Source organism: Gracilinanus agilis, chromosome 4 (assembly GCF_016433145.1).
Source record: "Gracilinanus agilis isolate LMUSP501 chromosome 4, AgileGrace, whole genome shotgun sequence".
NCBI classification, from domain to species: domain Eukaryota; kingdom Metazoa; phylum Chordata; class Mammalia; order Didelphimorphia; family Didelphidae; genus Gracilinanus; species Gracilinanus agilis.
The window spans coordinates 295,252,518-295,279,153 of record NC_058133.1 but is presented as its reverse complement, the minus strand read 5'-3'; the positions used below and the strand labels follow the sequence as shown (position 1 = coordinate 295,279,153).

Below are 26,636 nucleotides of genomic sequence, written 5' to 3'. Positions count from 1 at the left end.
CTTGCAATCTGGCTAATGACCCCACCAATTTGACTGCTCTAAGATTGCCAAATAACTTTAATATCTAAATCAGATAGTATTTTTTCCTTCTTAACTTTTATGCAGCCTTTTATTCTCTTAAGTACCTCATCTACCAGTGTAATCTTGCTTCCCCGTCTTTTTCTGATACCACGTTCTCTTGGTTTTCCTCCTACCTTTCTCACCATTCTTCAGCCATCTTGACTAGATTGTTTTTTCTGTCTTTCCAATGTGACTTGGTTATACCACAGAAAAATGTCTTAAGTTCTCCTCACCAATAGAGAAGGTGTAAAGAGAAATCTTATCATCCAAGCTCATTTATCATCTCTTTGCAGAGAATTCCCAAATATACCAATTTGGCTTTCTTTTCTGAGCTTCAATTCTATATCATAAGCTACTTGCTAGAGATTTCTGTCTTGATATCTCAAGGTTTTCATACTAGACATGTACAAAATGGATCCTGTTTTCTTTCCCCCCATACCTACCCTTATTCTGAACTTCCTGTCATCCTTCTAGACAGCCAGGTTTGCAATCCCAGACATCTTCAGCTCTTTCTCCTTCAACCCCCATAATCCATTTACAGTGCCAAGTTTTATTTGAGTCCACCTTTGCAACATCTCTTCCTACATCCTCTCCTCTCCACATAAGCAGTAATAATTTTAGTTGAGGCCTTCATGCCTTTCTCTTAGACTATTGTAACAGTTTCCAAATAGAACTTCCTCCCTCCAGTATCTTCCCTGTCCAATCTGTCATCCACATAGCTGTCAAACAGTGCTAAAGCACAGGTATGGACATATCAATTTCTTTAGAACCCCATTGTTTTAGGATGAAATACAAACTCCTTTGATATTTAAAACCTTTCACAATCTTGCTTTAAACTATCTTTCCAGATTGATTTCATGTTACTCCACTTCATCCATTTTATATTCTGCCCAAACTAGGCTACTTGTTATTCCCTGAGCTTGCCATTCTCTCTCCTGGCCCTTGCCCAGGCTGTGCATGTGCACCTTCCACAGACTAGAATGTTCTTCCCTCCTTACTTCTGCTTCTTGGAATCCTTAACTCCCTTGAACGCTTGGTGATACTTCTTATAGTAGATCCTTTACTCATCACCTAGTTAATGCTTCCCCACCCCCCCTTGAGTTGCTTTCTTTTTACTTGATAACTATTTTATATATTAATCTGTGGTATGAATTGTAGTTCCTAGAGGGCAAGGAATATTTTATTCTTTTCATTTTCTGTATCATCAGTACAGTACCTTTAATGAGACTTGCACTTAAATACTCAGTTGAGTTCAAAAGATGTGAACTCATTAGAAAAATATTCCATTATCTGTCATCTGCTGTCAAAATTACTTCAGTTGTCATTTAGGGTTTTACTATTATTATCTACATATATGAAGAGTGTGTATTCATATATCCAAACATTGATATAGTGAACTTTACTTTCTGGCTTTTAAAAATCATATTACCTACCCCACTGGGAAAAAAAAAGAAAAACAAAACTCTTGTAAAGATATGCATAGCAAAGCGAAATTAATTTCCATGACTGGTCATATCTAAAAATGTATTTCTCATGGTACACATTTAGTATGTCATCTCTATATGACAAGGTCCATAACATGCTTTATCCTTGGTGCTCTGGAATTGTGGTTAGTAATTGCATTGGTCAGAGTTCTCAAGTGTTTCATAATTGTTTCTTAGAGGTTTTTAGTAGTATAAATTGTTCTCTTGGTCCTGCATACTTTATTCTACATCTGTATTCTGTATCATTTCATACAAGTCTCTTGAGATCCTCTGAAATTGTCTCTTTAATTATTTCTTAATAATATTAGTACCTAAAAACAAGGGTGAGGTATACATTCTTCTAACATACCCCTCACCCCATTTATAAATTTTATATTCTTTCTGTACTTTTGATAAAACTATTTTATTCATACATGCATACTATTTTGATGATATATGAAATTTGGGGTATCTTTGTGGAAGGATATTTTAAAATTTATAAATTTTAAAAATTATATGATGTGGGCAAAAATTATTGTACTACAGAGTTTGCTTGCTGACTACTTTACTGAAGAGAATTCTATTATAGTGAATGCATTGTCTCAAAAAATTCCAGGGCCTAAAGATGAAACAAAGCTTATTACATTACATTAACAAAGATGGGGTCGGGGAGTAGGGATGTGCTTTGAATCTATTATGGGAATGAGTTCTTATCTGCTTGGTATCTCCTTTAAGTTCTAAAATCATTTGTTTTACGCAGTAGTGAATTTTATTAGATGTTTTTGTAATTTAGTAAGGTTTTTCCAGTGATGGTTACTTGAGTATTTGATTAAGGGAGAAGCAATTAAAAAGTAAATTTTTAACTTTGTAGAAAGACAGAGGAAGCTAGAAACTTTATTTTTTTTCTTTTCCTTGCCAATTATGCAAATAGTAGCACAAAATCAGTTTATACAGAGTGATCATTACTTGGTCTAGGACTGGAGAAAACACTTGTTGTGGATTATTCTTTATAGAAAATTCATCTCATTGAAACTAAATTAACAAAGAAGTATTATTAATATCTAATCACCAGCAGACAGATATAATTTTATTTTATAGAGCCTCCCTTAGTAGTAGGAGTCATTCTAATGGAATTTCAGCAGCAATGATTTTAGGATTTAAAAAAATTAACTCTTATTTCTTGTTCCTGTTGCTAATATCTTAAAATAAAGAATAGTATTAGATTTCATAGAAAAATTGATTAGAATCCATGTTGTGATACTGCATGATAAGGCCAATTAATATTTTTGGGTCAGTAAGTCTTGATAAACAAATTAAAATTATTTTTTTGGACTTTTTATTAACTTTCTCCAACCTCATGATGAACATAATTTTTTATTACAGATTTGAGAGAAAAAATCTAAATATCTGAAATTAGTGTTGATACAAAAATTTATCTTCAATTCAAAATGTTGGAAGAGGATGTGGAAGTGGCCATCAAGGTGGTGGTTGTTGGGAATGGAGCTGTTGGGAAATCAAGTATGATTCAACGATATTGCAAAGGCATTTTTACAAAAGACTACAAGAAAACAATTGGAGTTGATTTTTTGGAAAGACAGATCCAGTATGTACTTAAATTTTTTTTTTCCTATTGGTTTTGACATGTGATATAAGTCTGGGAGATCAATAGGGATAACCACATGAAGAGGTAATATTATGTGGGAACATTGGACTTGAAGTAGGAATATATTTGAATTGAAACCTTTTATCCTTAATAACTATGAGCCATAGGCAATTAACAATCCCTCTGAGCCTAAATTTCCTTGTCTATAAAATAGTGGTAACTCTGTGGTACGTTACAAGGTGATTGTAAGAATAAAATGAAATAACTTATGTTAGGTGTCATATTTATGTACATAGGTCCACTATTACTATAATTAATCATTTCACAAACTTGTTTGGGGACAGGTTTTCAATGTCAGTGGTCTAAGGTAATTGTTGATGCTTACTACTTATTAGCTATATATGCCCTTTCTTTTCTGTTCCTATTACTTCTTTCTTTTTTTTTCTCCTCTCATCTTTCCCTCTCCCAGTTTTGTTTCCTTCCTTTTTTTTTTTTCCTTTTTACCCTAGCAACAGCACCTGTGGGCATTGCTTACATTTACTGGTGACACTTGACTTACTCTAATTAATTTTTGGCTCTCAGAAAAAATGAATTTATAACTTGTATTAAGAAGTTTTATCTGCACCAACACAGGATGTCCTTTTGTTGGCAGAGAACACATTGGTGTTAAGGAATTGGTAGCAGAAAACAGATTTGGAAAGGATTAAAGACTTGTTGGTAAGAGAATAGTTAACCTAATTGAGTCTTAGGAGGGCAAGCTTGCTCACAATTGAGAAATGAATTTAAAGAAAAGAAAAAAAGTACTTTTTATTGATCCCCATTTTGAGTAGGACAGCAAGGAAGGGGGTGGAGATCTCAGGTGAATAAAAGAATGTGTTTCCCTTCCTGGATGTCCTCTAGTGTGAGAATTTCAGTTAGGGTGATGGCACTGTAAAATAGAAACAAGAAGAAGGATTTGAGAGAGGTTGTGCTGATATAGTTGGTAAGACTTTATAATTAACTACATGTAGAAAGTAAGAAGAATTAAAAAAGGAATCTGAGTAAAAGAATTATTCAATTCTCCTATAAATTATGGCTTTCTAGGAGGAAGGAAGGAAGTCAGATAAAGGGGAGGTTTAAATGAAGTAAAAACAAAAAGATACAGTTTTTTAAAAAAGGATTCTGGAATTTCAAGCTTGGGTAACTGGTAGGGCAATAGCACCATGAACCAGTATAAATTCCTGGAGGAGAAGAGCAAGTTTTGGAAGGGTGGGGAGTATGGAAGATGAGTCTCTTCTAGGCAAGAGGAAGAGCACAAATAAAGGCAGGGAGGTAGGACAGGGCAAAATTCTTATGAAACTCTTAATGATGAAGTAACAATGCCAAAGCCTATCTATAAAGGCAGTTTATTTATTATATATTTTTCTCCCTTTATTCCTTTTTATGAAATGAAGGATTAATTGGAAGCAAAAGATACACATTTGTCAATACAAAGTTAGCATTAAAAATGTTCAAAAACTGCAAAGTGAGCCTTGAAAAGTATAGTTTTACTTTCTACTTTGGTTGATATTAAGACAAAAACAAGTAGTATTTTTAAGAACTTGAATTTTTTAAAAAATCAAATTATTGGTGGTAAACTGAAACATAATTGAATTTTTTACTTAAAATTTGAGTTAGCACATCTTTTATTTCAGAGTTAATGACGAAGATGTCAGGCTAATGTTATGGGATACAGCAGGTCAAGAAGAGTTTGATGCAATAACAAAGGCTTACTACCGAGGTAAATTTTGCTTTTGTTGTTGTTTTTTTGTCTTGTTCTTATGGATAAAAAAGAAAATTCAGTTTTGTTGACTTAAGATTATCTCTTTAAGAATAGCTATAATTTCAAAATATTAGAAACTCAAGCCCCCAATGTTCTTTATACCTAAGTAAGTGACCAATAAGAACCTAATTTGTAGTAAAGATCATTCGAAGATTGTGAAGTAATTTTATCTAAATTTTGTGAAATTTTATTCAGAATTTTGGGACAAGATTTACTTGTCTTATCCTAAAGTATTGGTTCTTAATTAGTAAAAGTAATAGCTTTTTATAAAGATACCATGACCTTTCTTCTCTGCCATGGAAATATAGGATTGTTTTTATAAGATATAGTCTAGTTTCTGTCAAAAAGGGTTTTCTGAGGGCAAGAAGTTTTTACGTTGGCTTGACCTATAAATATTTAGTACCTACCTACTATATATTCAATATTATGCTAGAGATTGTAGAAAATTCAATAAAAGTATAAGAAGTTCCCTTTCTAGTTGGAAAGATAAGTCTAGTATACTTGAAACAGTTGCCAGAAAAGGAGAGAGAATATAACTAAGTATTAAATTATGTATTATAGATTAAGTACTAAAGAAATTTAGAGGAGAGGAAGATAATGAGGTGGAAGGAACAATTACTACAGGGTGTTAGAGCTTCAAAATAAAGAGTCAAGAACTAGTAATAAAAACCTTGGCTCTATAAATGAGAATGAGGTAAATGATATAAATGAATAGCACTTTTACTGTTACAATTTTAAAATGTTATTTTCTTGGATTGGTATGGCTCAACAGTGATTATAATGTGTTTATAATAACAAAGCACCATAAACTTTATTTGGCACATACTCAGGATAGTGTTATCTATCGTGCTCTTAAGTAAATCAGTTAATCTGTGATCTCATCTATTTGGATTCTCCTAACTTTTCAGATTTTAACCCATAAATAATTGCTCTCTTATCCCTCACAGCTAGTATTCATGTCCTGCCAGCATGCTAGAGTCAGACTTGGTCTTTTGATAATTAATAAATGGTTTCCAGGGTACCATCAAATTGTCTTATTTGTTATGCTTTGTCCTAGCTATATGACTGGCCCAACTCCTATTCTAGGCAGATAATTCTTGGCTTATCTCTCTCATACCACTTCTTGGTAGTGCAAAATCATAAAATCTCAGGGTTAGACAGTATCTTAGTGGCTATCAAGTCCAAAACACCTACAAAAGGAACCCTGGCTATCATATACCTGATAAATATTCATTCAACCTCTGCTTGAAGACTCCCAAAGAATAAGAACTTACCACCTCTTTATGACTGCCTTCATTGCTTTTTTCCCCCTATTTTTTGCTCCATTAATAGAGACATTCTATACTTCTGTAAATACTCAATCAAATTTCATTTCAGTGATAAATTTTGTTGGTTGATTATTGGGTAAAATTATTTTTAATAATTTCCTTTATTTGTTGTGAATTCTCCTTTTTTCATTTTCGATTCTGGCAATTTCGATTTCGTTCTCCTTTTTTTTCCCTACTTTTTAAAATTATATTGGCTAATAGTTTGTGTTTTGTTAGTTTTTTAAGCTATTAGTTTTATCATTTCAGTTGAGTTTTTGTTTTATTTTTATCTCCACTTTGGTATCAGTATTTTGGTTTTTTTTAATTTGGTTGAGGTTTTTGATTTGTTACCTTTTTTTTTAGTTCTATGTATAGTCTATTGACCTATTCTTTATTTAATGAAAGTATTTAGAGATATAAATTTTCCCCAGAGGACTGCTTTAGCTGCATGCTAATGTTTTGGTAGATTGTCTCATTGTAATCTTCTTTTTTGATAAAATTATCTATTGCTTCTGATTTGTTCTTCTACCCACAGATTCTCAAAGATACTATTTAGACTCCATTTAAATTTGAATGATTTTTTCAAGAGCCCATTATTGATTATACTTTTTATTGCATTGTGAAATGGTGTATTTAATATTTCTTCTTTTTCATATTCATCAATAAGGTTTTTTACTCTAATCTAATGCATGATTGGTCCTTATAAATTTGCCATATACATCTGAGAAATATGTATGCTTCTTTTGATTCTCTTTCAGGACTTAACCAGGAATCCATCTGATTTAAGTTTAATAAAATTCTCCTTATGCCCTTACCTTTTTTATTGTTTATCTTCTTGTTAGAATTATCTGGTTCTGAAAAGAGTATATTGAGGTTTCCTTCTATAATTTTTCAGTCTTTCTCCCTGTGATTCAATTAGCTTTTTCTTTAACTAAGATGCCATGCCATTTGGTACATACAAAGTATTGGTATTATTTCATTATCCATGGTATCTTTAAGTAAAATGTAGTTTCTTGGCTTAACTTTTAGCCCATGTCTATTTTTTAGTATTGCCTTGCTACATTTTTCTTTTTAGTATTGACCTGAGATAAAATAAATTCTGCCCAAGTCCTTCATTTTAACTCTTTGATTTTTTTTCTATTTCAAGTGTGTTTCTTATAAACAGCTTATTGGATTCTTCTTTCTAATTCATCCTGCTACCTTCTTCTGCTTTATAGGTGAGTTCATCTAATTCACATTCATAGTTACATTGTTAATTGTGTTTTTTCTTCCATCATACCCTCTTACACTTTTTACTATCTTTCTTCATCATCCTCTTTGCAAAGATGGTAAAAGTCTCATCCCATTCCTCTGCCTTTGTTCTTGTCATCTTACCCAGACCTCAAATATTGAGGTTTTTCTGTCTTTTTAATTTCCCTTTTTATGATTATCACTCTCTTCTTGTCAGGTTGGTAAACCCTTCTAAATCAGGTAGGCTAATCCTATCCCTTTTAAAATCTGGATGCTGCTATAGTTATAGATGTTTTAACTCTTACTTGACTTCATTCTCTGCTTTATTGCCATGGTTCAACCTCTCTTTTCCATTGGCCCAGTGTAGGATTTACCCTGTCTAGTCTGTCTACTTTTTGCAACAATCAAAAATCTACCTTTATCCTTTGTTGTGGCTTTGTCATTCCTGATCTGAGGTTAGAGATTATAATGATCTTGGACCTCCTGCAAAGCCCAGACATGTATACCTTAATGTTAAATCAACCTTATCTCCTGTTGTTATTCTTGAGTACTCTGAGGTATGGCTCTTTCTCTGTTGCTTCCCTGAGAGTACAAGATTTGAAGAAAGTATGATTCAAACTTCCACCTCTTGTTTAACTGTTTTAGGGTAACTTGATTAAAATAAGCCCAGTAAATATATCTACTAAAGGTAATTACCATACACTAATCCAGCCCTTAAAAATGAACAAGGACTTGAGAAAGTGGGTAACATCTAGATAGAGGAATGGCAGTTAAATCTGAGTACTACCCTCCAGAGCCTGCTGGAAATTAATATAATAACTTATCTACCTAAACTAGGGTTCTTGCTAGGGGATAAGGAGATTAGACAGGAAACAATAACAGCTGTTTATTGAAGATAAAGTATTTAGGAAGGTGGGTAACAGGTTTCCTTAACTGGGGTAACTAGTAACGTATATTAGGGCAAGGGAATGGAGTTCTACACTAAAACTTTTACTAACTACAATAGTTAAGCAGGATAGGGATTTTGGAAATCTCACTCCTGGATCCCTGACTCCTCCAGCATTGTTTCTCTACTGTCCCAGAGTCTCAGCTGTTATTCTGCCAATAGATCCAGTGGGGAAAAAACAGTGAACTGGTACAGAATGAAGGTCCACCCTCCAAGCTGCAAATCCAAGCTCTAGCTTGCTTTTCCCACAAAGATGATGGTATATTGATGATGCCTTCTCAGGGAGATCAAAACACACAGCTCCTTCTTCAATGGTAACCAACTGACCAAGTGCCCAGTTCTGTGTCACTCCCCTGCTCCATTCCAGCATTTTAGAATGTTCATCTCCTGCCACCCTGCTTGGCAAACTTTATCTATACTTAAAAATACTATTTCCTTAGTTCAGATTAAAGTTCTACAGGTTGGACTGGCTTTGGACTGTTATTTTCCAAATATCAAGCTGGCTTCCTACCTCTCTTTATAGGTCCCTCATTCCAGTTGGCTTCAGACCCCCCCCTTTTTTTTTACTAGAACTCTTACTGGCACTGGCTTTTCATTGTATGATATTATCCTTCCCCGAGTGCCTTCAAACTTTTATTTATCTAAATATGAAGTCCTGAACTAGGTGGTAGAGTTTACTGCCGTTTCCCTTATTCCATCTGGTGTTTGTTAATTCAGTACTTTTTTAGATATTTGCTGGGATATATGTGAAAGAGTGAGAGTCTTTTAGGACTTTATATGTTATAGTCTATAAAGGAAGGTCCTAGAAGCCCCCATTTTGTCTTATAGATTTAGCTTAATTTGTTAGCCTATCAAAATCCTTTTGGATACTGTTGTGAGGAAGATTAGATTAGTTAGTAATTAAGAATTAAGATGTACCTAGCAGGAAGGACCTGGAGCTGGGAATTCCAAGATGGAATGAAGGAGCAGGAAGAGGTGACTTGTGCTCTGAGAGGGACTCCATTAGGGGTTAGCACAAACTGTGGTTAGCCCTGGGGAGACCTCAGAGTAAAAGGACATCCTGCATCCTGATTTTCCCTGGGATCCTGTGTGGTGGTGGCATCTAGCAAAGAGTCAAGATCTTCAGTCATGTACCAAGGGAAGAGGAGAAGTTTGAGATCTGGTGGACAGTGTCTTGAGCACACCTTCTCAACTTGGTACCTGAGACTACCTTGGCTCTTGGCATCCAGAGATCATCGGTGGATTGCAATGAGAACCCCTAAGCCACATCAGCCCTTAGCTATTATCAAGCCTGGCAGGTCCAGGTCTGAGGCAGTCACCCAGAGACTCCATTACAGCTCCTTGGGCCCTGTCAGTTTAGGTCACCAAGTTAGTGTAGAAATAAGTCCTCCCCTTTCCCTGTGGGTTTTGTCATTAGGTTTTAAGGGTTTAGAGTAGACATTCCTATCCCACCTTTTAGTCGTTCATAATTAAAACCAGTTATAACCTGTTACCTTGCCTGTTGGATTCAAAGCCTCTGGCCCAGGGTGACAGTTGATCAACTGTCCCTTTGTCAGTTAGGAGCAGTTTGGCTGTTCTGGTCTCCATGTTCAGGTCTAGTCTCTCATAAACCCTAGTGTGTGTACCCACAAATCACCTAGTTTTATTATAATATCCCTGGTGTCTACATTACCTTTACTTATCTTTTCTACAATACTGAGTGTGATCAGATTGTTAGCTTTGTGATAACTTACGGAGCATTCTGTCTGGGTCTTTATCCAAGTCCGCTATAAGCACATTCCACAGAATAGGGCCAAGCATAGATATTTAAAACCATGTTGAGGGGGCAGCTGGGTAGTTCAGTGGATTGAGAGCAAGGCCTAGAGATGGGAGGTCCTAGGTTCAAATCTGGCCTCAGACACTTCCCAGCTATGTGACCCTGGGCAAGTCACTTGACCCCCATTGCCTACCCTTACCACTCTTCTGCCTTGGAGCTAATACACAGTATTGACTCCAAGACAGAAGGTAAGGGTTTTTTAAAAACAAAACAAAACAAAAAAACCATGTTGACATCTAACCATTAACAACAACTTCTTTTTAAGTCCTGCCATCTTACTCCCCTCTGGATCCATCTAATTTGTCTAATCTGTTGTGTAATCCATATATCTTCATTTTGTCCATAAAAATAGTTTGATGGGTTTAGCAGAAGCTTGACTAACATTTAAGCAAACTCTATTCACTACATTCTTCTCATCTACAAGTTTGCTAATCTTGATAAAAAAGAAAATTAGTTTAGACTAACATAATCTATTGATGAAGTTGTGCTAACTGCTCATAATCACCATTTCTCTTTCTGAAATGTTTGCCAACTGTCTTTTCTTAATAATCGTTCATTGCAGAACAGATACTTCTTAAAGTATCTAGCTCCTTCCTCTTCAAGAGCCTGAAATCTTTTTAAGTTCTAATTATATAACCTTCCATTTCTGTATAACACTCTTGTATACTGTATACTTGTATACTGTATATATCTACTCTGCTCATTCTCAGATCCCTTTCTCTTTACTTTAGAAATTTCATTGTCCCTCATAATATGAAGTTTGGAGTGGCCTTCTGAGACCCTGTATCTTCTCTAGAAAGATCAGCCTACACTTAGAACACCAATGATAGTCACTTACTTGACTATGACAGAACTTTAAACACTGCACATTTAATTCAAGGCATTGAACATTTTTCTCTTTTCCATGCTGATTGAGATTTTCAGTCTTATTTAAAAAAAAAAAACAAAAAACTGCTTGAGGGTATTTATTCCCCAACTCTTAAGTACTTCGTTAAAACTTTTATAGCTACTTAATACCTGTCTCAACTTAATTGACCCACTCACCTTCCTTTACTTAGTTTCAATAAAAATTCCATATCCACAGATACCTACCTTTCAGCCTTGCATCAAATCTCTCATCATTTTATCCCACCTACCAATCTACTCTATCAATTTGTTATATCCTCTTAACTTTCCTTTTCTCAATTATTATATTATTCTAGCTACCTTCTCCTTATCCTTCTAAAATCTGTCTCTTCAGGTTCTACTCCCTAATCTACTTTGATTTGCCCTAATTCTCTTCCTCTGCTTCTTTTCTCATAATCTCCCATAGAAGTCAGAAACAGAATAAAAAATGGGGACATAGGAGGGAATATAGGCTTTCTTAGTACTTTTTTCTTTTGTTAACCCTTACCTTCCATCTTAAAATCAATTTGTTCTAAGGCAGAAAGGCAGGAAGGGCTAGGCAGTGAGAGTTAGGTGACTTTCCCAGGGTCACACAATTAGGAAGTATCTGAGGCCAGGTCTGAACTCAGAGCATTCTATCTCTATGCCTGTCTCCATTGAGTCTCTTAGCTGCCCCCCTTTATTAGTACTTTTAAAGGTAGTAATATTACCAAGTTCTCCTTGGTATATATGCCTGTATACACCCACTATTTTTCTTTATTGTGTTTTAGGTGACCTTCAATTTTGATTTCTTGGAGTTTTTGATATTCTAAGATCTATAAACATGTAGCAACACTCTTTAAGAATATTTATACTAAAACTATGTGTTTCATTTTCAAAGAGAAGCTTGGTATCATTGAAAGTTCTCCAAATGTAATCTAGACTATCATCTTCCTGTTAAATTCTGGGCTCAGCTTGATGTTCATCTACATTATATATCAAAACAATGTGGAAAAAAGCAAGCCATTCACATCCATCTCATCAAAGTTTGAACAAAAGTCATTCTTCATCAACTTGCTTTTTCCTTTGTGTATTATTAAGCTTAATTATTTTGAGTTGTTATAAATCTTACTTAGGAGGCTCTGTAATGTTGTAGGTCTTAAAGTGGTCAATACAGTATCATCTGTAAACAGGCATGTCTGTAGGAATGCTCCACCAGCTTTAGGGACATCCCTTTTCTATTTGTACTTTGTGGTCTGGTATAGACTATAATTTGTGGAAGTCATCCTTTTCAAGAATAATTTATTCTAGGGACATCTAGGTGACTCAATGGATAGAGAACTAGGCCTGAAGATGGGAGGTCCTGGATTCAAATCTATCCTCAGACACACCTAGTGGTATGACCATGGTAATTTACTTAATTGACCCCAATTGTCTAGCCCTTACCCCTCTTCTGTCTTGGAACCAATACTTAGTATTGCTTCTAAGAGAGAAGATAAGTATTTTAAAAAAAGGAATATTCTCAGAATAAATGATATAAAAACAAGGCACATCAATAAAACAAATAACACTTTTAAGAAGAATAATCTATATATATGGCATTGTTGAAGAAAATGTTTTTTAATAGAAATAGTAATACATTTACCATTATTTTCTCAATGGCGAAGGAAAATAAAACTGTAAAAATCATTTTAGAGTGTCACATCTCTTGTTTTCATTTCTACTTTATTCTAGAAAGAAATTATTGAATTTATATGATTTTCTTTTCTTGAGGTAGTATGCATTATTCTCCAGCATCTTCATCTAGTTTTCTTTTTTAAACCCTTACCACCTTCCATCTTAGAATCAATACTGTATATTGTTTCTAAGGAAGAAGAACAGTAAGAACTAGGCATTGGGGGTTAAGTGACTTGCCCAGGGTCACACAGCTAGGAAGTGTCTGAGGCCAGATTTGAACCTAGGACCTCCTGTCTCTAGACCTGGCTCTTAAACCATTGAGCCACCTAACTGCCCCCACCTTCATCTATTCTAAGTTATAGCAAATTAATTGTTCTAGGTAGAATGCGGAACTATAAAGCTATAAGGGGCCTTGGTGATTATCTAAACCAAACTTCTTCATTTTGCCAGTAAGAAAAAGATAGAGGTTAAATGACTTATCCAAGACCACACAGCTAGCTATTTTCAGTAGGCATCATAATTAATTTTAAGGTTAACCATAAATTTCTTAGTTACTTTCATGACAAAGCTATGTTTATACATTAACAACTACTATAATTAAACTTCATGTAAGTAGTGTAGAGAAAAGGAAAAAAAATTGTGTAAGGACATAATTTTTAGGACCCAGCAAAAGTGGGACCAGAGGCTAAACCGTATTCCCAGAGAACCAGTTTTTCCCTTATACTTCTTTCTAGATACACTAAAACTTAATTTCTTTCTGATACTTTTGGTAATCAAATTCCCTTGTTAGGATATAAGATGAATATTTTGTTCTTAAATTCCATGTAATTTAAGATTGTACTGTAGTGAGATTCTAATGTTTGGTGTGTTTTTTTAATGGATTTTTAATGCTGTGTAATTTCAACATTATACAATTCATAATAGTAACTAACATTTATTGTGCTTTTAGATTTACAAAATCCCACCTTGAACAAGCCTTTCAGTGCCTTAACCAGTTCTTTTAGTTACAGAGAAGGCATTAAACTTGCATTGATAAAGGGGAGGGATCCATGAAAATTCAGATCTTGCTCTCTGTTCCCTATTTTTCCCTGTAGTTATAAAATCTACATCTTGAGCCTCATAGGAATTTAATTACTTATTTAACAGGGATTGGTATTATTTGTTTGTTTTTGCAGGTATGTTTACTCTTTGTTGAGCTTTATTAATTTTCCATTTATTTCTGGGTACCTAAAAGAAATTTTAGGAGAATCCAACAGAGTGTGGAATTACAGAAAGTCAATTGTAGTCTCTAAACTATATTTTACTTTTAGTAAAGTTGAAGAATCCTACCTAAAAGTTTTAATATTATCTGAAACATTGTCTTTCTACAGCCATTACATGTGTATACTTCTGTGGAAATAAGAGGCTGAGTTAGCTGACCTGTTGTATGGGGCCTCATAATTTCAAGAAATTATGTACTAATAATTTTTTTCCTTCATACTATTTATGTGAAGTCTAATTATAGTAACTATTAATGTATAAATACAACTTTGATCTGAAAACAATTAAGCAATTGGTTTATTGAATTTAAATCATAGGTAGCCTTATAAACGAAATTCAAATGCCTATTAAAAACAGGTGTATATATCTACTTATGCTAATTTGCCACATGTATTTTTCCTAGTTTTGTGAGAATATTTTTTCTTTGCCTAATGTCTTCATCTTTCCTTGACAGCCATTCAGCCCTCCATTGTAATAGGTAACAGTGTCACAGCTGAAGCTTCCACTTCTGCAATCTAATTCCTCTTCTTACCTTTTATTACTTATCTCTTTGTTCTCTATACTTTCCTTTCTAGTGAAACACAAGCCCTTCTTTTTGTAGCACAGTAAGTGGTCAGATCAAAGTTTTGGCTGTTACCAGGTAGCTTGAAATTACTGTGAGAAAAAGTCTTGATTCCTAGAAACAATCTTTTGCTTCCACCAGTGAAGCTTTTCCTTTTTTTGCATAACTACAGTTGTCACCATCCTACTGGAAATAGCAGCTTCAAATGTGGAAACCTTCTTTTCTCTTTCCTAGAGGGATATTGCCTAATTTCAGATTGTTTTCCTTTTTAAAGTGGAGGAGGAGTGAGCAAAATGGATATGAGTATACATGACATAGACTAGTCAGATTGTTTGAATATTATTCCATAATATGATTCTTTAAATGGCATCTAAGACTTTAGATTTGGGTGGAGGGAGTGGGGAGTTTAAACTCTGAACTATTATTTTAAAAGTATAACCTTCTTGAAACATTTTAAATAAGCAAATTTAAGAATAAATGATGTGTAATCTCCTTTTTCATGATAATTTCATTAGTTTTAATAAAAAATTTTGTTTTTGGTGTTTATAGGAGCCCAAGCTTGTGTACTTGTGTTTTCTACTATAGACAGGGAATCTTTTGAAGCAATTTCCAGTTGGAGAGAGAAAGTAGTAACTGAAGTTGGAGATATCCCAACTGTACTTGTACAGAACAAAATTGACCTCTTGGATGATTCTTGTATAAAGAAGTAAGATGGCTACCTTCTTTTAATTTTACCATATTTTGTGTTACTTTGACTTATAAAATTGTTTATAAAGATTATCTTACACCAGATATCATTGTGGTCTCTTCTTTGTGAATGGTTGCATGATAATATTGATGCTGACTTTTTAGAAGGGGGAAAAAGTTAAGTATATTTCAAGAGGTGCAAATAAGAAAAAGACAGCCTTTGCCCTAAAGGAGCTTAATGGAGGAAGATAACATACCAAAGGAAGTTATGAAGAAATAAGGAGGGATTGCCTTGGGGTATCCAGCACAGGAGCGTGTTGTTCTGTGGAATAAAACCAGGCTGCGCAGCTGATGGAAAATGGAATTTCCAGAATGGTTGTGAGCCCTCAATAAAGGAAAGCTTTGGGAGGAAGGCTTTTTTTCCATAGTATTTTAAGGTTTGGAAAGCATTCTTTATTTGCTCAATAGGCATGAGTAATTAATGGTTAATATCCCCAGATTGACTACATTTTTAAAGAATGTATTGAAGGGTAGCTGTGGTAGCACAGTGGATAGAACACCAGGTCTGGATTTGAGAGGACCTGGGTTTAAATGTGACCTCAAGTACTTCTAGCTGTGTGATCTTGGACAAGTCACTTAATCCAGGTTGTCTAGCCCTTGCCACTCTTCTGCCTTAGAACTGATACTAAGACTGAAGGGAAGGTTTAAAAAAAAAAAAAAACAACGTATTGAGGCCTTTTGTTTTTACATCACCTTAATTTCTGAATGTGATCCTCATCTACCAGTGTTCTCTCCCTTGTAACAAATAACGAGAGAGAAGCAGTTCAACAAAATTAATCCAACCACTCACCAGTCTGAGAGTATATGAGAGTTCCACATCTGTAGTGCTTACTTCTGCAAAAAGGAGAGCAAATTGTATATTCTCAAGTTTTCTGAACTAGACTTTTTCTTTATAATATAATACATGATTATGCAGCATTTAGTGGTTGAAGACATTTTAGATACCAAAGATTCTGTGATACTTTTATACTGGATATTGACATAGTAAATTATTTCAAATGTTCCAAGTTCTTTTTTTTTTAATTAATTAATTAAGAAAAATTTTCCATGATTCCATGATTCATTTTCTTTCCCCCACCTCCTACCAACCCCCTCTTGTAACCAATACACAATTCCATTGGATTTTCCATGTGTCATTGATCAAGACCTATTTCCATATTATTAATATTTGCAGTAGGGTGATCATTTGGAGTCTATATCCCCAATCATATCCCCATCAACCCATGTGATCAGGCAGTTGTTTTTCTTCTGTTTCTGCTCCCACAGTCCTTTCTCTGGGTGTGGATAGTGTTCTTTCTCATAGGTCCCTCAGAAATGTCTTGGATCATTGCATTGCTACTAGTAGAGAAGTCCATTACATTCAGTTGTGCCACAGTGTATCAGTCTCTGGGTACAATGTTCTTCTGGCTCTGCTCCTTTCGCTCTACATCAATTCCTGGAAATTGTTCCAGTTCACATGGAATTCCTCCAGTTCATTATCAAATGTTCTAAATTCTAAAAATAATCATGAATTGGCTTTGGTGTTTTGTAAGTAAATGAGAGGTGGAATGGTTTAATGGAAAGAATTAAATTTGCTCTAGTGCTTACTAAAAGTATGACCAAATCATTTCTTGTTGGCCTCATTTTCCTTAGGTGGATACTGGAGTTTGATACCTTTAATACTTCTTCGTAGAGCTGTTTTGAGGATCAAATAGGATAATAACATAAAGCACTTTGCAAATCCTAAAGTACTATGTGACTGTCAGTTGTTTTATAAGACATCTTTCTATGCAGTTTACAACTATGGAATTCAAATTCACAAATGGAATTTGGCAATCAACTTGATCCTACTATTAAATGGATTTGTACAATCTAACTTAATTGTGGTTATTGCTAATCTTGAAAAATCTTGTCTTTATTTTCTTTAAAATAGCTCCCAATAAAATAAAAATTGGAAGTCCACATTGGCCTCTATGTGCATTACAGTGAAAATGTTGACTTTTCCCTTTGCCAACCAGTGTGCTTTTGTGACCAGAATGAGTATAAGAAATAATTGTGCCTCAAAACTTTCAAAATTTAGTTTATTGCTTTTTTTTTTCCAGAAAAGAAAGAGCTACTATTAAGAGGCTCAGATAAAATAAAGTGAACCCTACCAGCTCTAATGATTTTTTAGGGTCACAGACATAAAGAGTTATAGAATTGTTGGTTGCTGCTGGGGATAGAAATTGGTGAGTTTATATTTAGGACTAGCAGAGAGTGAAGAAAGGTATCAATACTAAAAATTCTGCTCCAAGCCCCACCAATAAAAATACTGTAATTACTCAATTTGTTTCATGTAAGTAGGTTTCAGAAATCAAATTCTTCTAAAAATCTAATGAATAAAATAAGCTCTTGGTCTGATCATTTTTCCCAAGTTATATTCAGCAAGTAGTATAAACTTAATTGTTGTTCACATTTGAAAATGATGTCTTATAAAAGCATTTAATTTTCTGAATTTATATGCAGTGAAGAAGCTGAGGCATTGGCAAAAAGGTTAAAGTTGAGATTCTACAGAGCTTCAGTGAAAGAGGACCTAAATGTAACTGAAGGTAAATTGATTTTTAAAAAATTTATTGTAGAGTGTTAGTCTTCTGTCTTATCCTTCCCATCACTTCATTAATATACCTGTCTTGCCACAATCCCTCCAACCTTGTCTATAATGTTTTTATTGTTAACTGTGAAATATTTTAATCACATAACCCTATTGACCTAGTTTATTTTTTATTTTAGTGTTTATTTAGCAGAAAATATATATCTGTTTCTAATTTTGAAAACAAACTAGATTTGATTGCTAAGCGTACAATATTTTCTTCCTAATTATATAGTTTAGCATACAGCATACATCATTAGACAACATTTGAAAGCAGATGTTGCTTTTTTTATTTGATGCTCTTAATTATTACCCTTTGTTCTTTAAATGTCTATAAGAATTCTAAAATAATGTATATTTTATTCTAAGCATGTACCATTCTTACTTTTACACCAAAAATTATTGAATTGCTTTTGGTTCCAGTAAAAAGTAAGAAATGCCCACCCAATGATTGAACTGCCACATCAGTTTCTTATAAATAAATGACATTCAAGAAAAGTTATAGAATTATTTATTATGTATTTCTGAACTTGTCCTTCATTTTGATAGCTTTCTAGGAGAGTCTTCAGCCTGGAAAATTTTCATGTAATTAAAACAAACAGAGCAGCTAGGTGGCCCAGTGGATAAAGAACCAGGCCTGGAGAAGAGAAGTTGTGGGTTCAAATTTGGCCTCAGATACCTCCTAGCTGTGTGACCTTGGGCAAGTCACTTAATCCCAATTGCCTAACCATTAATGCTCTCAGAAGCCCTAATTTAGTAATTCATCTTAGAATCATCTAGAACTAGAAGAGACCTTAGAAGTTGCCAAATCCAGCCCTCTCATTTTACATCTGAGGAAACTGAAGCCCACAGATTTGAAGTGAACTTGCTCAGTGGCAAAGAGAAGTTTTCAAACTCAGGTTTTCTTGACTCTTAAGTCCATTGTTCTGACTTCTCTACCACATTGTCTCTACAATCTAGGCATTGTGCTAAGTGCTTATAATTATTATAATATTTGATTCCCACAACTACCTTGGGAGGTAGGTGTCATTATTATCTCCATATTTTGGCTGAGGGAAATTGAGACAGACAGAGGTCAAATGATTTAGCCAATGTCACAAACCTAGTAAATGTCTGAGCCTGGATTTAAACTTGTCTTCATGACTCCAGGCCCAGCATTCTATTCACTGTGTCACTTAGCTGCCTGTAAGGACCTGGGATTTCACTGACCTAAGGATTTTTCACAAGGAAGCTCCCTTTCTCTTTGCAAGTTGACACCTTGTCTGTGACTTAAAGACTTTATTGCCCGAAGTAGTGAAAAGTCATGTGATTTTCCTCAGGACACACAGCTAATTGATATCTAGTGTTTCACACTCTTGGAACCCCACTTCTCCAAAGAAGTTAGAGGAAGTGTCTTCTTAAATCTCTTCTCTCAGACAGTTTGGTCATTTTAACTTTTCAGTATTCAGTTTTTATGTTTCAGTCAATGTAAATATTGCTCTATGGCACTGTCTTTCCATGCTTCTCTGCATTCATTACATTTATCATTTCTTATAATTTAATAATATTCCATTACATTTCATGGACCAAAATTTTTGTGGCAATTCCTTAGTCAAATTCACATTACTTTGTTTTACTTCTTTACTACCACAAAAACTGCCACCATAAATATTTCAGTATGTTAAAAGGTCTTTCTTTTTGTTATTGATGTCCTCAGTATACCTAGACAGCTAGGAGGCTCGGTAGATAGAGCTCTAGGTCATGAGGCAAGAAGGCCTGGACTTTAAATCTAGCTTCAGATACTAGCTGTACAAGTCACTTAATTTCTTTGCCTTATTCTACTAAAGAAGCAAATGGCATACCACTCTAGTATCTTTGCAAAGAAAACTTTATGGATAGTATGATCCATGGAGTCAGAAAGAGACATGACCAAGTGACTGAACAACAACATACCTACCTACCAGTGGAACCACTTGGTCAAATGGTATGGCCATTTTATTTGTTTACTTTGTAAAATGATATATTTGTTCCCACAGTGGTTGGACCTATTCACAGCTTTACCAAGAGGGAGTTAGTGTGCCCCCTTTTCTATAACAATCAAGCACTGACTATAATATCATGATTGAAATTGTGAAATATTTTATTCATACATTCTTATTGACTGAATCAATCCTTTTTTATTTTAGTTTTTAAATATTTAGCAGAAAAATATCTTCAGAAACTCAAACAACAAATAGCTGAAGATCCAGAATTAATGCATACAAGTAGTAACAAGATTGGTAAGTATAAAACATGAAATATTAGATATTTTATTGGATAACCTCATTTTCCTTCCTATGTTATTTTATCATTTAAGTGACCATTTCTCTTTTTTTTTAAATATGCTCAATTTCCCATTGCAAAATGTAATTAGGAGAGTACAAACTTATGATGTTTAAATGTAAGATAAAGACATAGAGGGGCAGCAAAAGTAGCTACATGGATAGAGAGCTAGATTGCCAGGCTAGAACTTGGGAGGACCAGGGTTCATATGTGGCCTCAGACTCAACTATGTAACACTGGGCAAATCACTTAGTCTCCTCCCTTTGCCTATTCCTTACTGCTCTCTGCCTTGAAACCAATATTTTGTATCAATTCTGGGACAGAAGATAAGGTTTAAAAAAAAAAAAAGGTAAAGGTATAAATTCCTACATAGTAAGTAAATAGCTACTGTTTTGTTTCTTCCAATTTCTTAACACATTTGAAATGTGAAGTATAATTGAGGTATGTAAGAAATCTCAACTTTTTTTTTAAAGAACCTTCCCATTATCCTGATTGTCTTTTTGAGAGAGAGAACTTTGTTGATTAGCCCATTCTAAAGTTATTTTATCTAAGACTGTGGAAGTTAGGCCACTTGAATTTTTTCTTTCAGTTTATCCCCCTCAGACCTATTGTGTACATGTTACATGAGCAATTTTGTATATATTTTTTAGTTTCTGTGAAAATAATTTATATTAAAACCAAGTTTTAGGTGCATAGTATCTTAATCAACATTCAATGAAACTTTTAAACAAAAGACATCAGCTTTTTTTAAAGTTAGACTCTCTAAATAGATTTTAATGTAATCAACTGCCCTTTAAAAATTAGCACCTGAAATTTTGGGATGGAACAGATTATTCAGAGTATTTGTATTAGCATTTTTGAAAATACAGTTATTTATTAATAATAGTCTTAATTTTTTAAAAATCAAGCGCTCTGTATGTTGTTACCTAACTGACCCATAATATTCTGTTGATTTTCCCTTCAATTTATGTAGGTGTCTTTAACACAGCTGGTGGAAGTCACTCTGGCCAGAATTCTAGCACGCTTAATGGTGGAGATGTCATCAATCTCAGACCTAACAAACAGAGAACCAAGAAAAACAGAAGCCCTTTTAGTGGCTGCAGTATACCCTAAAGCCATTTTGAGGGGGAGGAGGAGAGGCACTAATTGATAGAAATTGAGTTAAGCTGTACAATTAGCAGCCTTTTCACCAACTGGATCTCTGATAGATGGTAGACTTAAATATTGCTGTGGCACTGTTCTTTAGAATGTACAAGGAGACCTCTGGTGGCATAATTAGAATCACTGCTACTCCTGTGCAATCACTTTAATTTTTTTATATATACACACATATATATAATTAGACGATGCTTTTCCTGTTTTGAAGGAACATTTTAAAGACATGAAAAACAGGTTTTGCTGAATTTTCAAGGATACAAAAAAACAAACAATGCATAAACCTTGGTACAGATCTTCATATTAAGTATGAACTAAATGAAGCAGCATATTCTTTTATGTAATTGATCAGTCAGCCTTTAGGGAAAAGTCATATTGGATCTTGAACACCTATGATAAAAATAATAACGGGGAGCAAATTTTAAATCTTGCCCATACAGAATTAGTGTATTGGCAACTCTACTTGTGCAATATCTGTATAATATGTGAATGCTATCAGAGGTATGCATGTAGATGTGTGGTACTAAAGTTAAGCTGAATGTAAGTCCAGTATTTAACTGACACTAAGTTTCTGACCAACAACCGTAAAACACTACTACTACTACTACAAACATACACACTTTAAACTGTTCATTTCAAGTGAGAAATTCCAAGCCTGTACTTTGCAAGGTGAAATCTCTTCTTCTTATACTTAGGTTTAAAAAGTTCATTGTGCCAAAAAAATAGAGGGGTGTGTACGCATGCACGCGTGTATGCAAAACATACATATGCACACATAAACACATATACATATATATTTTCTTGAGGGGAAAGCTTCAACTATCTTATTTTTTATTGATTCATAATGTCTTTTAAAAACAGTTTCAGTCTAACAAATTGAATTTTTTTAAAAGGAGCATATAACTTCAATAATACTGAATTTATTTCAGGCTAATAGTATTGGTTTTTAAAAATATATGAAATACACTTTTTCACTTAGTCATCTGTAAGAGTGATGTCTTTGTACCATCACAGGTTGGCAGAGGATCTATTAGGATTCATACAAATCTGCAGATATCCATATGATTCTATGAAGTGATATGCTGTGTCTAGCATATTTAACTGCTGGCTGAGAACCAAAATGAAAACTTTGAATTTGTGAATATAATTTAAATAATTCCTCAGCTCTAAAAAATTTAATTCTACAAATTAGGTTTTGTTTTGTTTTGTTTTTTACAGATTATGGGGTTTGTTTTTTTTTGATGACCAACATCTCCAAAGCATCTCTTTATACAACTTGTAAGATATTTTAAGCTTATCCCTTAAGAATTTTTATAATAAAATCTCAAATTTATATAGCACCTTTCTTCTAAAGAATTCCACTGGCAGAAATGCAAAAATAATTTCCTTTAAGAAATATTTTAATATTGTGTAAACAGTTAAGTGCCAGAGTATACAAATCTTGACTAGAGACTATTTACTTAGTTAGTGTATGCATTCTATTAATATTTGTCATTACAAGTGAATGATAAATATTAACAGGCTTGTTTACTTTCTCTACCATTTTAACATAGCCAAAAGCATCAGGATTCTATAGTGGTAGTGGGAAAGTTTTCTTAAAAAATATAAATGTCATGAAATCATTTTGCATTTACTTGTACTTAGTATTTTTTTTAAAGAACTTACTACCCCAGGTTTTCATATGATATGTTTGATATTTTAAAGCAACATAGTATGTTGGATAGTGGACTAATGTTAAGAGTCTGCAAGGTTCAGGTCTTGTCTGCCACAGTGTGACTCTGTGACCCTCAGCAAGTCATTTAACCTCCTAGTGCCCCAGATAGTTCTCTAAGACCAAAATTTCAAGAACAATGACAGATTTGTTTTGAGAGAGGGTCTTTGTTAGCTGGCGGTTCCCTAAACTGGAGGTGTCAAACTCTACCTGCTATATTCAAGGGTGGGGCCTGCTTATACCAGATTAAAATGTTGTTGGGATATTTAACAAAATAAGTAAAAATACAATAAAACACAGACAATGTTAATTTGATATTTTATAAGTCAGTGTGCAACCAGCAGCAATCCTTTTCTATTAAGAGTTTGACACCTCTGCCCTAAAACCAATGAATTCCGAGACTGAGAGTTTGAACTTTTCAAGGGCATCCTTATGCCAAATGGTTATTTGCTTTACAAACACTAAAATAATCTGGAATTATATCTGTCAATGTAGTAGTATAAAATACTCGTTCTTGTGACTGCAGTTGTCAATAATAGATAGCCCATTGCTGGCAGTGGGACATGCGTTGAAAGAAACCTCAGTCCCCTACATTAAACATTTCTTATTTGCTACAGCGTTTTGTCTTTCCTTATATAATTTCTTAGATCAGTCTTTTATTTTTGTGGGAAATAATCTCAGCTTAAGAAAATCATTCATCATATATGTATGTATATACCTCTACATATATGTGTGAAAACATTGAATTTCTGACTCAGCTGCAATTTGGGTATATATTTTCTTTTTTACTCTGTTATATTAAAAAATGCACATACTGATAAGGATCCCAGTTTGTCCTTAGACTTTTTGTAATAGGATTTTATGTATTTTCTTTTTTCCTTTATACAAAAACAGAACCTTCATTACACATTTAAGAGTTTTAATTTGTACAACTGTACTTTTGTCTTACTATAATAGTTCATTACTTCAAAATGTAATCTTGGCTTCAGTTTTATAGAGGATGAAAACTGCTTAAATCAGATTGTGAAGACATATCCCAGTTTAATTGAGCTTAAAAATCTTTTACATGTATTTTATTTTCTTCGAATGAGTTAATTCTTTTAAAACTTCAAATTAAAGCACAAATAATAGATAAAAACAGCCTTTTTCAGGCTCCAGGTTATTGTACATTTGTGCTGCTAATCCAAATTTAAAATTAAAATGAATAATTCTTAGTGTGCTGACATACAGCTATGGAAAATTTGCCATATTTGAGGGTTCCTCAGGTACTCATTTTCCTTGTTAGGAATAGTCTGTCTACTGGCTAAATAGCATATAGGATGGCCTGTATGGGGCAATATAATTTTAAGTGAAGCCTCATTCAAATGGGCTGTTTTTTATCTACTCCCAAATTTAATGCACATTTGTATTTTGGCAAAACTAAAATACAAAGTAACAAAGAGGGTGAGAGATATTCCATGTTGATGAGATGAAAAAAATTGGTTGTCTTTTAAAAGCTGGGCAATTTAGTGCTCAAAAAGAAATTTCTCCTTAATGTACTACATTGTGCCTATGAATTTTAGGAATCATGATCTTTTTAAGATCTCAAAATAGTAAATTGGCCTTAGGAGTTAATTCTCCCACTTAAAAGTGTTGTACTACTTTAAATTAACATTTTGTTGTATAACAGTAATACCATTGATTGTTGGTCTCAGTTGATTCTGAACCTCTAAAATAGTTATTGTTTACTTACTGAAAATGCTGCCATTGATGACATTTTCTCTGAAAATAAAGTGGACTGGCAGGTAAAAATATTCAAAATAATTGTGACACACTACATAATGATCCAATGAATACATAGATCAGATTCCATTAAATTGTTGATTGAAATAAATACCATTTGCACTAGAGAACATGATGTTGGCATTTGAATTTTTATTTTCAAAACTCTTAAGCCTGTCATACATTCGAATAATTTCCATCAATAATTTTTTTTTTAGTCATTAAACTCCAGTCACCATTACCGAAAAATTTGGCTATCCCTTTTCCTCTTGAGGAGAAGAATAGTGGGATGTTGGTTAATGGTCATTTAAAATTAAATACTCTCAGGTCTAAAAGGAAAATTCAGCCCCTTTAATTTGATATTTGAAAAAGATATTGTGCATTTGAATGGAAATACTATTGTATGTAACTGTTGGATTACGATTATGGCTTCAAAATTAATTTGAAATGTATTATGTGAGATAATTTCATGACAGATCCCGAAGAAGTAAAAAATAAATCAATTTTAAAAGTAACTTTTTGTTAGTCCATTTGTTTTTCCAAAGTTGAATTGGAATTTTCCCAAAAATATTGAAAAGAATAACATACTATTAAAAAACATTTAAATGAGCCCAAGAATATTGACACTTGCCATACAACAGTGTTTAAAACCTATTAATATTGAACACAAAATCTAATGTCATTTACTTGGGTTTTATTTGCAGAAGTGCAGTCGCTTAATTTGTTAATTCTCATCTTTTTTAGGAGAATGGTGCTTTGGAAAAGCTGGAACTATCTTAGCATTATTATTCCTACTACATGTGTGGATGTATAAACATACTTTTATTGAACTATATCCCATAAATTTTTCCCCCTCCTTTATGAATTTGTTGTTGTAAAGAATTCCCATTGAGGAAACTCCCTTTACCAGTGTAGTCCTGCAAATTATAGGCTTAGAGAGACCTCTTGGTGATTGAAGGGCTAAATGTTTTAGCCACAATCACACATCCAGTATGGATCAGACTGCATGAGGACTTGCTTGGTTTCCAGATCACTTTCCATCTGCAATACTTTAAGCACTTAATGTAAGTAGTATTAAGCTGAGCCTGCTCAGCTCATTTCTGAGCCCAGCTCACTGGCCCATCTATCATAGCATTGTTTCCAGCAAAGTAATGAAACTACAATGCATATCCAGTTACCAAACTATTATTTAAGTTGCATGATTTAAATAACTTGGATACGATACCAAATTTTAATGTAATAGTAACTCAAAGGTATTTTAGAGGCAAGTAGGGAGTGCAATGGGCAAAGGATTGGGCTCAGTCAGGAAGACCCAAGTTTACATCTGGTCTCGGACACTACGTGATCTTAGGTATGAATCTCTTCCCTTTTAGCCTCAGTCCTAAAGCACTCACCACATGGGAGTGCCTGACACATAGTAGGCACTATGTAAATGCTAGCTACTGTTATTCATATAATCCTGACTATCCAAAGACCAAGTGAATGAAGAATGTCTATTGATATTCATGTTCCTTTGAGAATCCCTTTTATATTTAACATCTTTATGAGAACTCATCCTTCATAGTTGGTACAAATGGACATTGAGTCGGACCCAGAAGAAGAGGAGAGTGGAGCAATAAACTGCATAGCTCCTTTGCTGACCCTGTGATCCCCATAAAAGCAAAGGCCCCTCTTTTCATTACCAGTATTATACTAGTGTTGCTATATGTAAGTGAGATATGGAATTTATCAGTCTGAAGAATTAAAAATGAGTATCAGAGACGT

General features: G+C 33.9%; 1 protein-coding gene across 1 annotated transcript in view; it reads left to right on the top strand.

The window, feature by feature from the left end:
- The window catches only part of RAB23 (RAB23, member RAS oncogene family), a 30,493-nt gene extending 8,683 nt beyond the window's left edge, over positions 1-21,810 (top strand). Inside the window, exons 3-8 of the mRNA XM_044675927.1 lie at positions 2,907-3,126; positions 4,800-4,885; positions 15,139-15,295; positions 17,821-17,903; positions 20,110-20,202; positions 21,219-21,810. Of these exons, the coding sequence (XP_044531862.1) occupies positions 2,972-3,126; positions 4,800-4,885; positions 15,139-15,295; positions 17,821-17,903; positions 20,110-20,202; positions 21,219-21,358 (714 nt within the window). The 5' untranslated portion in view covers positions 2,907-2,971 and the 3' untranslated portion in view covers positions 21,359-21,810. The remainder of the gene's footprint in view (positions 1-2,906; positions 3,127-4,799; positions 4,886-15,138; positions 15,296-17,820; positions 17,904-20,109; positions 20,203-21,218) is intronic.
- Positions 21,811-26,636: the final 4,826 nt, after the last annotated feature.